The sequence below is a fragment of the Rhinolophus hipposideros genome (genome assembly GCF_964194185.1).
Source record: "Rhinolophus hipposideros genome assembly, chromosome: 8".
Taxonomy (NCBI): Eukaryota; Metazoa; Chordata; class Mammalia; order Chiroptera; family Rhinolophidae; genus Rhinolophus; species Rhinolophus hipposideros.
The window spans coordinates 68,271,965-68,287,344 of record NC_138054.1 but is presented as its reverse complement, the minus strand read 5'-3'; the positions used below and the strand labels follow the sequence as shown (position 1 = coordinate 68,287,344).

The window sequence follows — 15,380 nt, the reverse complement described above, 5'->3', positions numbered from 1 at the left end:
ATTTCCTCTAGAAAGGATTAGGAATCATTACTGCTAAGGAGCTGAAACACCTTGAGTGACACTTTGTTGCCTGGCAGCTAAAATGATTTGTCTCTTTCCATGAGTATGTTGTCTTGTGCTGTGTTAACTTCCTGATCTGAGCTTAAAGGGAGTGCCAAAGAACAAATTCAGTGCCTCTATGTATTCCTAACACGTTTGTCTTGCCCTGTTTGTCTCTCTGTCCTTCTGCTCAGGTTCCATACTGCCCTCTGTAGGAAGCTCTGTAGGCAGTGTAAACGGATACCACACCTGCAAAGGTGAGAATTCCATTTCAACAGTGCCTCTTTGTTGGGTGTGTTAGGACAGTGTTCATGTTTGCCTCTGTGTATGTTTCCATATGTGTGGAAGAAATGCTGCCAGGATGGGTGTGAGGGTAAAAATCTGGGGAGAAGCAACTGTGATGCCTCTTTGCTAGCTGTAGGCTAAACAGGTTGGCAGCCAGTGAAATCAAGGTACTAAAGAAATAAACTGGACCACTAGATCAGCCCAATAAAGAAAGACTGTGAATATAATATATGCAAATCTTTGAATTATAAGAAACTATACTAGAGATAGTCTAGTCTAAACTAGCTCTCAATCTCCCAGTTAGGTGATTTCTTTGTAGTTTAGAGAAGAGGGAGCAGGAGAATGCCCCAAATCCTTAACTCCCCTCACTTTTGTTGTTCCCATATCTATTTAGCATTTTATTTATACATCTGAGTAATAATACTAAAATCAGAAAATAAATTGAGAGATCTTTTGCTTTATGTATGCAAACAGGAACTTTTATGTGATTTAGCAGGAAGATAATCTCTAATTCACTAGAAGGAGGAGGAGAGATGCTTAATCCTGATGAGTAATTTAGTAGTTAGGAACCAAAGGGGTTGTTTGAAGAGCTATTCCCAATCTGATTTCTGTTTCTGTGGTACTAGATCTGACGGAGATCCAATGTGACATGTCAGATATAAACTTGAAATATGAGAAACTTGGGGGAGTACTTCAGGATCACCAGGAAAAACTTCAGGCTGTCTTCAGCAGAATGCAGGAAGTTCAGAAGGAGGCAAGCTCAGTGCTACAGTGGCTGGAATCGAAAGAGGAAGTCCTTAAAGGAATGGATGCCTCATCATCTCCAACCAAGACAGAAACAGTGAGAGCCCAAGCTGAATCTAACAAGGTACTGTGTTTATGTGAGCTGCATCCCAAACACTAAGGTCCCTGAGCCCAGGGACCTGAAAGTGAGGCCTGGCCTACCACCCAGGCCATGATGAGCAGCATGTTTGACTTTCAAATGATTAATGTGCCTAAACTCTCCTCGAGAGTTTTTTACCTATGAAATTAGAAATTGTTATACGTCACATTCAGAAACAAAACCAGATGTGTTTGCAGAAAGAGAAAAGCCCTGCTCAGAAGCATGAGCTCATTGAGAAAGGGGTCTCATTTTCTGTATGATACTGCAAACCTAACCATTCTCATCAAGCACCTTTCCAACTCTTGGAGGGATCTAAATAACTGTGATTGCAGTTCGTTCTTAAGATGTTGGACTAGGAAAAACATCAGAAGAAATCCAACCATATAGAAAATCCTATAAAAACTTTTCACCAAGACTTTTTGTGTTCCAATCGAGCATAGCATGTCATCTTCAATACATACAAGTATTTGTCATCATCATGCTTGTATCTTGACACTTTTAGTTTATACAGATTAATAGTTCCTTCTTACTGGGTTCTACTACTATGTTATAGATAAAAGAAATTCAGGTCCTGCCATCTAGATTTTCATTTTAAAGTAAAATTTGAAGCAGAAAGGATAAGTTTCTTAAAATCACTTCACAAGTTATGGGTAGACTCCGAAGTAGAACCTAATTACCACCCAATATTCCAAGCATTTCTTCCATACTCACATCTCTGTTTCCTGTCCAGAAATCTCATGGCATACATGTTCTTTCTCCTAGGCATTCTTGGCTGAATTGGAACAGAATTCTCCAAAAATCCAAAAAGTAAAGGAAGACCTGGCTGGATTACTGATAACATATCCCAACTCACAGGAAGCAGAAAACTGGAAGAAAATGCAGGAGGATCTCAGTAAGTTATCACAGGGGTGTTACAAATTCACCTTGTTTAAATTACTTGTCTTCGGAGCAAATACAGAATTTCAGCACATTATATAAAGCAGGAATTATTTTTAGTTAGTTTTCATAAACAAGCAAGAGGCCCAGATAGGGTTAAAGAGTGAGTTTTACCAAGAAAAAAATTTTAGAGTGTCAGAAGTTTGACTTCTAGGGCAAGTCAAAGTGACAATCTTCTATGTTCAAGAAGTAAAGAAAGCATTGATGATCAAAATGAAAATGGGAAATAGTTTATAAATAGTCAATGAAGGGATTAGATAAATTATGCTACATTTATAATATTGAACTATAAATGATATAGGTGAATATTCATTGGTATAAAAAAAAACTTACTGACATGAAAGATGTTCATAATATAGAAAGTTAAAAAAATAGGCTGTAAAATATCTATATAGTATAAGATATTTTACATGCACTCATTTATGTGTGTCTATACAGTTTTATCCTATGTCTAGTTTCATACAACCACCACCGCAATCAAGATACAAAACTGTTTGTGTTACTTGAGTTAAAATTAAATGAAGGTTATTTTTAACGTTAAAAAAATATTTAAATACTGATCTAGGGGCCATTTCCTGTAGTTTATTAGGAACATAAGTTAGGGACCAGGCCTGTGGCTGATGAGAGTAAAGGAATACATTTTCTCATTTCCTCTCTGCAGATTCCCGATGGGAAAGGGCCACAGAGGTGACAATGGCTCGGCAAAGGCAGCTGGAGAAATCTGCAAGTCATCTGGCCTGCTTCCAGGCTGCAGAATCCCAGCTCCGGCCCTGGCTGATGGAGAAGGAGCTGATGATGGGAGTGCTGGGGCCCCTATCCATTGACCCCAACATGCTGAATGCACAAAAGCAGCAGGTCCAGGTGAGCAATGCAGCTGAATGCTTTAGAGCAAAGAAACTGAAGTCATGTGAACCTGGGTTTGAATGCTGCTCTCAGCAAGTAGATTTCATATGACCCGGGACAAGTCCTTTCACCTCTGAGAGTCTCGATCCCTATTTTAAATGAGCTATCTCTAAGGTCTTTATCACAGTGCTTGTCAAATAGTGAACAGTCAATAACTGTATTATTAATATCATTAACAGAGGCAATAGATGAATGGATGTGAAAATGGAAACTTCGGACTCAATTGTAGAATCATACTTTACTTATTATCCCCAGTGGTATTAATCCACATTACTTAATACAATGTTTTATATATTCTGGCTTTACTTAAAGATTTTCTGCTGAGTAAACCTCAAAACATTGATTTAAGTGCCTAACATCCTGGAAATTTAGGTTGGTCAAATTACATCATTTCCAGTGAAATTCTGCTTGAACCTTTCTTTGTTCTACATTCTCCCCAAACTTGTTTCATTTATTCTCACCATTTACCAGGTCCCATTTACCAGGTCCCCTAATTTAAGACCTAAGAGTAGTTTTTGAGGGAAGTTTTAGCCCCTGCATCCAATTATCAAGTCCTTTTCAGCCTACTTACAAATATTTTTCTAATCTAGTGGTTTTTAAACTTTTTGGTCTCAAAACCATTTTGCACTCTTAAAAATTATTGAAGATCCCAAAGAGTTTGTGTTTATTGATATCTCTTGATATTTACTGTATGAAAATGCTGAGGAATTTTTAAAATATGTGTTAATTTTTAAAATAATAATTATAAAACCATAAAATTACCCTAAGTAACATTTTTAATGAAAAAAGACATTTTCAATAAAAAATGTAATAAGATTGGCATTGTTTTATATTTTTGCAAACCTCTTTAATATCTAGCTTCATGGAATATTCTCATAAATTTTCATATCTGCCTCTGCATTCAATCTGTTGTGATATCAGATGTCTCTGGAAAACTCCCCTGAACATTCATGATAGAACAAGAATTTTAAAAGCAGATAACAGATGTCTCTGGACATCTAGATGTCTCTGGAAAACTCCCCTGAACATTCGTGATAGAACAAGAATTTTAAAAGCAGATAACATCTTAGTATTATTATAAAAATAGTTTTGGTCTCATGGATCCCGTGAAAGGTCCTAGGCCTCCTGGGGGCCTCTGGACCATGATTTGACAACCACTGTTGTAATCTTTCTTCCTCCTCTTCCATTCTAAATGCCTCAGGTAGGCTTAACCTCGGGCCTATACCATTGCAACAGCCTTCTAAGGGGCTTCTTTGTCTAGTCTCTCCTCCACACACTTATCAAGTTATCTCCTTAAATCTTACATCTGAATATGTTAGAATGCTTCAGTGACTCTTGGCTGCCTATTAAACAAAGTCAAAATACCTGCTCAATGTGGTATATAAGACTTTTCACAATCTGGTCCCAGTGTGTTTTGCCAGCCTCATTTTCAGCTCTTCCCCCATATGCCCAAGTTTCTACCCACACCAGATAAAATGTTCTTTCCAGAACACACCGCACTCATACAGCTCTGTGCCTTTGCCTATCCTAGGGCCTCCCCCCCCAACCAGCCTTATTCTCCGCTCACTTGGAGAACTCCTACATATTCTTTATGGTGTCAGCTGTGCAGCTTTTCTTGATTTCCCTCTTCTACTTTTTTTTTTTTTTTAAAGATTTTATTGGGGAAGGGGAACAGGACTTTATTGGGGAACAGTGTGTACTTCCAGGACTTTTTCCAAGTCAAGTTGTTGTCCTTTCAATCTTAGTTGTGGAGGGTGCCATTCAGCTTCAAGTCATTGTCCTTTCAGTCTTAGTTGGGGAGGGCGCAGCTCAGCTCCAGGTCCAGTTGCCATTTCTAGTTGCAGGGGGCACAGCCCACCATCCCTTGCGGGAGTCGAGGAATCGAACTGGCAACCTTGTGGTTGAGAAGTTGCTCTCCAACCAACTGAGCCATCCGGGAGCTCAGGGGCAGCTCAGCTCAAGGTGCCGTGTTCAATCTTAGTTGCAGGGGGCGGAGCCCACCATCCCTTGCCTGACTGGAGGAATCGAACTGGCAACCTTGTGGTTGAGAGCCCACTGGCCCATGTGGGAATCGAACCAGCAGTCTTCGGAGTTAGGAGCACGGAGCTCTAACTGCCTGAGCCACCGGGCCAGCCGCCCCTCTTCTACTTTTGTCATCCCCTGTAGAATTAATCACCTTTACTCCGTGCTTTCACAGTTCTATGTTTACATCGGTGTTTTATCATTTTTACGTTTGTTAAATTCTACTCTAGTTCATTGTTTACACATCTGTTATTCCTTGAGGCCATGTCTTAATCATTTTTGTATACTGTGAGTGCTGAGTACTTTCCATAAATTTTCTCATTTCTTTACAATAGCCAAGTAAGTACTTTACTGTCTTCATTTTACAGAAGAAGAAGCTGAGATTTTGAGAACTTTTAAAAACTTGCCTAAGTTTTTATACAGCTAGTGAGTGATGGAGTCAGGATTTGAACCCAAGCAGACTGACTCCAGAACCTGTAATCCTAACTTCTTTGATGAGTAAAGCAGTGGGTAGAAAAGAATAGAAAGGCTTGGTACTTGCTTTAAAGAAGCTCATTACCTAATTGTGCTATATTGTTGCAATGTACAAATTGTACGTGATATGGGAATTCTGAGAAAGAAACTAAGAAGAACAGAGGTATTGAGAGTTCAGATGGCAGGCCCAGCCAGTGATATAGCTGACTCTGGGATCCAGGGTTCCCAATTCAGAGGCCTGGGTTTTGCCTGGCAAAGCTGACGTGTCCCAATCCAGAAAACAAACTTTATTTTCCTAGCCAAGGCTGACCTTGGTAACTGATGTTGAAACAGAGAAAACAAATAAGAAGAAATAAAATAGACACAATTAATGGTCCTTTCAAAACAAGTTTTTATTAAACAATTGTTATAAATAATACTGTATTTTCCTAATAATCTGGTTCTCAGCGTTTTCTGGTTTATTTTCAAAAGAAGTTGGCACTACTTGGCGCAATCCAAAATCAGGGTTGTTTTGACACTGTTTTTAGATCTGTCTTTTCTCTCTAAGCATCTCGGTGTCATTTCTGTTGCAGTTTATGCTGAAGGAATTTGAAGCACGTAGGCAACAGCACGAGCAGCTGAACGAGGCAGCTCAGGGCATCCTGACAGGCTATGGAGACGTCTCTCCATCCACCAGCCAAGTACAGAAAGAACTCCAGAGCATCAATCAGAAGTGGATTGAGCTGACAGACAAACTCAATTCCCGTTCCACCCAAATCGACCAAGCTATTATCAAGAGCACCCAGTACCAGGAACTGCTCCAGGACTTATCTGAGAAGGTGAAAGCGGTTGGACAGCGACTGAGTGGCCAGTCGGCCATCAGCACCCAACCTGAAGCCGTGAAGCAGCAATTGGAGGAGACCAGTGAGATTCGATCTGACGTGGAGCAATTAGACCAGGAGATTAAGGAGGCACAGACTCTCTGCGATGAACTCTCAGTGCTCATTGGGGAGCAGTACCTCAAGGATGAACTAAAGAAGCGTTTGGAGACAGTTGCTGTGCCTCTTCGAGGTTTAGAAGACCTTGCAGGTGAGTTGGGGTGAGGAGCATACTCCTGCCATTAGAGGCAAGCCAAAAAAAGAAGTGGGTTAGTGGTAGTCCCGAGAATCTAGGATGACCCTGCAGTAGCTTTTGGATTCAGAATAGTGTTAACTTATCCCTTTGTCCAACACCAGTGAGAATTGCTGTGGTCATTGTACATAGATTGGGCACTAACAATATGTAAAGCGTAGTACTTAGCATAATCCTAAAAATTCATGCTCCTTGATGTGATAGGTGGAGTTCCACACCGACTTTCACTGATGCTCACTTATTTTCGTTATACCAGGCACCTGTACACACACATATACAAAATTACAACATGTTCTCTGGACTTCTTGTCATGGCCTTGTACAAGAGAAGTTTTGTCATTAATTCATTGCCTCTTTTTCTGGAAACATTTGTGGCTTTTTACCAGCTTAGAAGTAAAAGTTTACTTCTGTTACTCAGATCACCTTATGCGACTGAAGTGACTATTTAATAAGATGTAGTATGTGGAGGAGCCTTGCTCTGTCTCTTAGCTTGTGTCGGCCCTCAATTAACATTAGTTTCTTTGCTCTAAGATTAGACCATATACTCTCAGCAAACATGTTAAATGCCATGTTCAGACTGAATTGATTTAAATTTGATTTTCTCATTTCAGCGGATCGCATGAACAGACTCCAGGCCGCTCTTGCCAGCACCCAGCAGTTCCAGCAAATGTTTGATGAGCTTAGAACCTGGTTGGATGACAAACAAAGCCAGCAAGCAAAAAACTGCCCAATTTCTGCAAAATTAGAGCAGCTACAGTCTCAGCTACAGGAGAATGAAGAGTTTCAGAAGAGCCTGAACCAACACAGTGGTTCCTATGAGGTGATTGTGGCTGAAGGAGAATCTCTGCTTCTTTCTGTACCTCCTGGAGAAGAGAAAAAGACTTTACAAAACCAGTTGTTTGAGCTCAAAAGCCATTGGGAAGAGCTTAGTAAAAAAACTGCAGACAGACAGTCTAGGCTCAAGGACTGTTTGCAGAAAGCTCAGAAATATCAGTGGCACGTGGGAGACCTCGTGCCATGGATAGAAGATTGTAAGGCCAAGATGTCAGATTTGCGGGTCACTCTGGATCCAGTGCAGCTAGAGTCCAGTCTCCTGAGAGCAAAGGCTATGCTGAGTGAGGTAGAAAAGCGCCGTGCCCTGCTGGAAATGCTGAACAATGCTGCTGACATTTTGATCAATTCTTCAGAAACAGATGAGGATGATATCCGGGACGAGAAAGCTGGGATCAACCAGAACATGGATTCTGTTACAGAGGAGCTACAGGCCAAAACAGGGTCACTGGAAGAAATGACTCAGAGACTCAAGGAGTTTCAGGAAAGCTTTAAGAATATTGAAAAGAAGGTTGAAGGGGCCAAACACCAACTTGAGATCTTGGATGCTCTAGGCTCTCAGGCCTGTAGCAACAAGAACCTGGAGAAGCTAAGAGCCCAACAGGAAGTGCTGCAGGCCCTGGAGCCTCAGGTGGACTATCTGAGGAACTTTACCCGGGGCCTGGTAGAAGATGCCCCAGATGGGTCTGATGCTTCCCAACTTCTACATCAAGCTGAGGTCGCCCAGCAGGAGTTCCTAGAAGTGAAGCAAAGGGTGAACAGTGGTTGCATGACGATGGAAAACAAGCTGGAGGGGATTGGCCAGTTTCACTGCCGAGTCCGAGAGATGTTTTCTCAGTTGGCAGACCTGGACGATGAGCTAGATGGCATGGGTGCTATTGGCAGAGACACTGATAGTCTCCAGTCCCAAATTGAGGATGTGCGGCAGTTCCTTCACAAAATCCAAGCCCTCAAGTTAGACATAGAGGCCTCTGAAGCAGAGTGCCGACAAATGCTGGAGGAAGAGGGAACTCTGGACTTGTTAGGTCTCAAGAGGGAGCTAGAAGCCCTAAGCAAACAGTGTGGCAAACTGACAGAGAGGAGTAAAGCTCGGCAGGAGCAGCTAGAGCTGACACTGGGCCGTGTGGAGGACTTCTACAGGACACTGAAAGTACTCAGTGACATGACCACTGCGGCAGAAGAGGGAGAGGCCCTCCAGTGGATAGTGGGGACTGAAGTGGACATCATCAACCAACAATTAGCAGACTTTAAAGTAAGTCTTGCCCTTGTTTTGTAATCTTTTTTCTGCCTAATAATGTGTATTTCCTAGGAACTAATTGAGTATACTGCTTAACTTCTGTCCCTGGTTTCATTAGTCTCACTTCCATCACCACGAAAGCATACTTTTTAGAGACTAAACAGTCTCGTGGACTTCGAGCAATAGGTTTTGTACATTTTTCTGTTATAATTTATTTCAGTGTTTATAACCAATTAAGGGTACAGAAAGAAATGTCCAGATCTTATCTTTTTACTCTAAGAATCTCCTCTGATGAGATTCTGGAGATTTCAAATTAACTGATTTTATAATAGCTGTGAATGTTTCTTCAGGTTCCTGTTTTCAAATTGAAGTATGGGTAGCCATAAGATAAATATTGGCTCATCTTCCTAAAGTGTGGATTTTTCCCCCCACAGATTTCAAGGGAAAATTATTGATGTATTATAAAATAAAATGCAAAAATTCTCATGAATTATTAAGATAAAACATGACACTTCGAAGAAATTTTTCACTTCTAGCAAGTAGCTTAAGACTGCACCCCAGATTCCTCAAGTACAAGTTCCCTGCCTATAGCAGAGCTTGAGATGGACTGCCTTTAGTTACGAGAATGGATTAATTCTGTGCCTGAGTCCTGAGATGGTGTGAGTGTAGGGAAGATAAGAGGACTTGACTCAAAGTGCAAGTTTGTTGGGTCTGGGTCTTGGAACTCAGAACTGTCGTTGGGGCTTGGCTCTTATTGCATGAGCCTTTTACCCCAAGAGTTTACTTTGTTGTAAATATCTGAAAGTGCCTCCCTCCTCTGGGAGGCCTCTCTGCTCCTGTTTCCTTGATGCATGGAGTAGATTTGGAATGGATACTTCCAGCAATTTATTTCCATCACTAGTGTTTTTTTCCCACTTACAGAGTTAACATTCCTGCCATCAGAGTTGAGTTGTTCTCTCAGAGCCCTTTCCTGTCAGAATTCTATTAAAAGCATGGATGGAGAGGTGGTGGTGTCACCAGGTCAGAGCCACATGGTCCTGAGAAAGATCACAAATTTGTAGAAAGATCCAAGTGCAGAAAGGTGGCTGTTTCAGACGGCTGTTTCAAACTCCCTCTAGGAGTTTACGGTATATTCAGCATTAAAGTGGGGCCATTGACTGAAGGTCCTTTACCATGTTTGGAAATCGTGCGGTTTGGAGCAACCCAAGTCGTATTTGGGTTTCTTGAGGCACCCAAAGAAGGAAAGGGGAGGTACAGAAAATTCAAACCCTTGAGCCCACATGTTTTCCTCTTAGAAACGCCCACACCTCTATGCCAGGGGCAGGTGGCTCTCCCTGCTGCACCAGGTGCCATTTCATTTCCTCTTCCATTGTCAGTTTCTCCAAAGCGAAGCCTCTCCTGCTGTAGGCCTGCTTCACTGATCCAATTTACTTGGATCCGGTTACTTAGACTTAACTGTCTGACCAACTAAATGGATTTCTTAGAAAACGGAAGCTTATCCCTGTCGGCTTCCAAATAATTTTATCAACTAGATTCTGGTCTATGTGGGGATTATTTTAAATTTTATTTGCCAGATTTTCTAATACTATATTGTGTATAAGTTTGTCATGATGAGTGCAGGTTAGCATTACTAAAAAGATGATCCTGTTCCCTTCTGTGGTGATTCTTCAGGAACGTCAGAGCCATTCAGGGCTGCTTTGTAATAATGTTCTAAATCACGGTGCAGTTTGAGTGCTATATTGGAGTTATTGTTTAGGGCCCTGCATTGTTGTATTGGTTGGGTTGGCCGTGCGTGTCTGTGTGTGGGGGCAGTGTGTAGTTTCTGGGGTTTTCCCCATTACCATGATGTCAGGTATTTCTTAGTACTATTACTTTTCACTGTTTTTCCTGGGTCTGCTTTTAGCAATCTACTCCCTTCTAATCCTCAATGAGCTAGAAAATGAAGTAAACAAACAAGCCTGTTTTATTAACTACAAACTGAATTAAATACAAGCTAGAATTTTAAAGAGTTCACAGGTAGACATATATAGTGTTTGGACTTGAGAACAAGTAATCATTTCCTTTTCATTTAATTCTGGGTTTCTAGAGCTATTCTGAATGTTGATATTGCTAGAATATTTTAAGGAATTACTGGACAGTACCGTGTTTTATTTGTATCCTAGTATGTTGACTGGTAGTGCTCAGAGCTCAGTAGCTGCTTAGTTGCTTGTTATGCAGTCTTCCTCCACTGGCTTCTAAGAATACGCCGCTGCCCCCCGAACTCCCAACACCACCACCGCAATACTATGGGTGTGAAGCCTGGGACCAGACACAGAGCAACGTTTATCTGCAGGGGACTGGTGTTGACGAGGCAGGACTGGAGGAGGAGGGAAGTGACGTGCGCCCAGGTCTGTCCTCCTTAGGACGCAGGTGCACATGGAAAGCCTGCTTCTGCCTTATAAAGTCAAGGGCTCTGGGAGGAGTTTTGTCTCCTCCCGGCAAAGGTCTTTGGTCCTGAGGGGAGGCGTGCACTCCTGGCTTAGTTCATACTGAGCTCATGGGAAGTGAAAACAATGAGAGGGGAAAGGTCTGTGTCAGTTCCACAGTTCCCTGGAGGCTGAGTAAAGGGAAGGTCTTGTCTTCTTGGACCCATTCTGAGGCCTGAGTCATTTTCCCGATTTGAGTGTTGAGTTCCTGGGTTAATGTGTAGATTCATTTTCCCTCACACCAGATTCATAAAGTGTAACTGCTTTCAAATTCAAATTGTTTTTAATAAAGACAAAACAGATGAGGAGCAATGTTTAAAGAACATCATTAGCTTTAAGTTTTCAGCTCTTTTCTTTTTATAATGGGATCATGCTCTCAGCCCAGAATCTGTGGAAGGTAAGAGGATAGGCATCTGTGAGACAGAAATGCAGGCTCGGTTTCGTCCTCCATGGGGTGGATGGAACAGACAGATGAGTCAAGTCTACGGAGAACCTCAGGCTTATTTGGGACGATGCAGTCGGGCTGATAAACGCACGGGGAGGCAGTTAGCCTGTGGGAAAATCATGTCCTCCTCAGATGAATGTGAAAAGCCGGAAGTCCTTATTCCTGGGAAAGGCTTTTTCCTCGATTGCTCCTGAATAATTGATAGAATCTGGTCAGCCAGTCAGGATCTTTCATACGGGAATGGAAGAGAGTCCTTTTCCAATCTAAACATGCAAAGACCTCAGGGCACTTTCCTGTGTTCAGCTCTCTGTTAGAAGTTAAAAAAAAAATGCAGAAATCACAAATGAGAATATTGAGCATGTTTTCAGAAAACTGGAAGGAAAAGACTTTGTCTTAATCTCTTCCGGAAATTCCGTTTTCCTGAACAAGAGGGTCTCTGGTTATTGAGGAAACGGAATTGTATGTACATAGCAGGAGACTAAGAAGAAAGGAGGGACCTTTATTTCACTGAAACGTAAGCCAAAGAATTCTACCAGGGTGAACTTTCTGGAAACGGTAGAAAAAGACTTGAAATTTGGAGAAGTCTGTTAAGTCTGAAAATAACAAGAGGCTTTCCTCCTCGTTTTGAAATTCTCCCTGTTGTAGGTGTTGTAGTCAAGAACTGAGATCATTGTGAATCTTAACTCCTCCCCTGTGCCCCGTCATGAACCATACTGGCCTTTCAGTCTGGGAGTCTGTGGCGGTGGTCACCGTGGTGGCTTCCTGCTGGTGAGAAACCTGGATGAGCCATCCCACACTCTGTACTTCAGATGTGTTTATATTTTCTGTGTGTTCGCCAGGCTTCAGACTCGCTCTATACTCAGAGACAAGAAAACACAAGTGGGAAAATGGGAACCCTTTTGGATCCGTAGGTTTCTTACAAAGATTCACTGCACCTGTTGGTGCATTTGAAGCACCGAAGCCAGTCAGTCTTTTCCTTCCTTGTCTTTGAGGCTGGGCTGGCGGGATATAGGTGAGGCAGGCTTCCCTGGGCTGCTCTCAGTCCTAATTCAGGTGGAGCAGAGCCCAGAGTGGGAGACTGCATATGCTTTCAGCTTCTTTGTGGAGTCCTCAGAGGTCTCCTACTGTGAAGTCAGAGCAAGAAAGCCCTGTAAACCTGCTCGTTTGATGTTTGCCTCATGGAAAGTAAGTTTAGGTTTCCCTATTGAGCACATAGGAAAACTCTTGGAAAGACAGAGTCTGAGGTGGAGCTGAAAGACTGCCAATTTGCACAAAGATACTTCTTCCTTCCAAATAGTTACAAAGTGTCAGTATCAGCCCATCTAAGTTTTTGCCAGTTAGGCTCATTAGGGAATAAAGCAAATGAGGTCAGCATTATCTACCTGCCCTTGGCAAGAAAGGAAATCACACTTGGTATGGCCTGTCTGTCACCTGGAGGTCTAGGTTATCTTCAGCTTTCCAGCAGCCAAGGTGAAGTGAGTAGGCACCCCCACCCTAGCCTGTGCCGACCTTTGGCTTGGCTTGGTGGCGGTTTTTTTATTTTGATTTTGGTTTTCTTTCCTTAAACAAGGCTACTCCAATAACTACTAGGTTCCAAGGAAAGAAAAAGAATTCCCTAGAACAGGTTTTCTCAATCTTGGCACTCTCGACATTTTTGGCTGGATAATTCTTTCCTGTAGGACCTCTGTCTTGTGCGTTGTAGGATGTTTACCAGCCTCCCTGATCTCCACCCACTAGATGCCAGTAGCAACCCTTCCCCAAGTGTGACAACCAAAAATGTCTCTAGACATTGTCAAATGTCCCCTGGAAGGCAAAAATCTCCCTCCGTGGAGAACCACTGCCCTAGAAGAAAATTACCATCTATATGTGGGAAATTTAGGATTCAATTGGAAAAAGTGCTCATTGATTAAGTTAAATGTTTATGTAGCAAGCAGCCTTCTGATAATCTGATCATGTCTGTGTAGTAGCAACAGCTGTCTCTAAGTCAGCCTTTCTTTAGGCCGGGCCCTGGATTCTCTTATGTTTGCTGGTACCAATCTGGCTGGTTGCATCTCCTCGGCCACTTTCCCTGGCATCTGCTGCTTATTTTGCGTAGAGTTGTTGATGCAGGTGTTGGTTGATGATGCATTTCTAAAGAGAAGCAGAACTTCCTTTGTGCAAACACTCCAGGGAGCCTCCTCATTCTGCACTTTTAAGGGCAAACTATGGTCGACCCTTGTTCTCAGCCCAGGAGCTCACTGGCCTGGCTGCTTATATTTATAAGCCCCTTGTGAGCACCCCCAGCCCCTCCCAGAGAACTCCAGCACTGTGTAATAATCCTCGCCACCCCCACCGTAGGAACTGGGTGGGGAGAAGGTGAAGCAGCCTTTAAGGCCTTTAAGTCTGCTTCATGTTGAACTTTTTAGCCCCGTTTTAAAGTATCGCCCTTGGTATTTAAAATACCAGCATCACACACAAAAAATCCCAAGATTGTAGCCTGTACATTATCTTAAAGGAGCCTCAGTGAAAGTAGGAAAATCCAATAGGTCATCAGGACAGCGTTCATGAATTTCACAAAACACTATCTGGAAATTTTTATAGCAAGGGAAGATTTTAAAGCAACTAAACAAATATATCCTTAACCAAAAGAAAGGACTGAGCAGTTTGATTTGAGTTTACTGAAATTCTTTACAATATAGTGTCAGCACGTAGCATTTGCAACTAAGATTTACATGATTTTGTACAAGAAGGAAGAAAAATATGTTTCCAGAAAAACTAGAATTTACCCCATGCAGAACTTACGTTTATTGTTGAGTATTTGATGAGGGAACGTGGTTGAGATTAGCGCAGACTTGCAAAACAGGACAGTTTCTCACTGTGTCTAGAAATGCATGGTAAGTGATCTCAGCCTTCACCTCGTCCTGGAGCTTCAGAGACGTATCCTGGGCACTTCCACGCGAGCTGGCTGGCACAGCTGTAAGCAGGGGGCCTCTGCCGTGTCTCCCCAAAAACAAGACCTCACCAGAAAATGAGCCCTAGCATGATGTTTCAGGATGACATCAGCCCTGAACATCAGCCCTCATGCATCTTTTGGAGCAAAACTTAATATGAGACCCGGTCTTATTTTCGGGGAAGCAGGCAGGAAGTGGGACACGATGCTTTGAAGGGCACTTTGTTGTTAAAGTTGGTTGGTTCTCGGGAATAAAATGGTCCCACAGGAAGTCGAGTCAGGTCACTGCACCCAAAGGGCTGTCTCCTGCCAAACAGATTCTTCCAAGTCTCAGCTGTCCTGGTGGAAAAACCTAGCTATGGGGAAAATGCGCTCCCTCCCCACCTTCCTTAAAATCATGCCAGTGCCACTCCACGTGCCTTTCCCATACCAGACTCCAGTATTGGCTGTGGAAGGTTAATGGCATCCACTTCTTCCCCAGGCCTTCACAGCCATTGTCCTATTCCCAGTCTGGGATTTGAAATGTCAACCTTTCAGAAGTTTGGCCCCCCAGGGATGAGAATAAGTGCCACATGGTATGATCCTTGGATCCCTTTGTGGGGTTTAGGAGGAAGGGTTCCATATCCCGTTCCGTCCATCCTTACTGAGCACTTGTGCCCGTCCTCATGGTGGGTGCTAGGGTCACAGGACGGACGGTCTCTAGTTACCAGTGGGGTGTGGGAGACAGACACGAAGAATTGTGTGTAGTGATGTTGTAAGTGCCGTAAGAGAGACCTCTGTCTAAATGGTCACTAATCCGAAACCTGCTCCACACCCCTCAGA

The 15,380-nt window shown here is 42.6% G+C and overlaps 1 protein-coding gene across 19 annotated transcripts in view; it reads left to right on the top strand.

Moving 5' to 3' along the window:
* MACF1 (microtubule actin crosslinking factor 1) overlaps window positions 1-15,380 on the top strand; it is a 312,440-nt gene that overhangs the window by 226,010 nt on the left and 71,050 nt on the right. For 18 of the 19 annotated variants that reach the window (XM_081054961.1, XM_081054954.1, XM_081054959.1 and 15 more), the window contains 6 exons: window positions 234-296; window positions 951-1,192; window positions 1,970-2,099; window positions 2,805-3,004; window positions 6,115-6,610; window positions 7,263-8,734. In XM_081054961.1, coding sequence (XP_080911087.1) covers window positions 234-296; window positions 951-1,192; window positions 1,970-2,099; window positions 2,805-3,004; window positions 6,115-6,610; window positions 7,263-8,734 — 2,603 coding nt within the window. The remainder of the gene's footprint in view (window positions 1-233; window positions 297-950; window positions 1,193-1,969; window positions 2,100-2,804; window positions 3,005-6,114; window positions 6,611-7,262; window positions 8,735-15,380) is intronic. The other variant, XM_081054964.1, reaches the window with a different exon arrangement.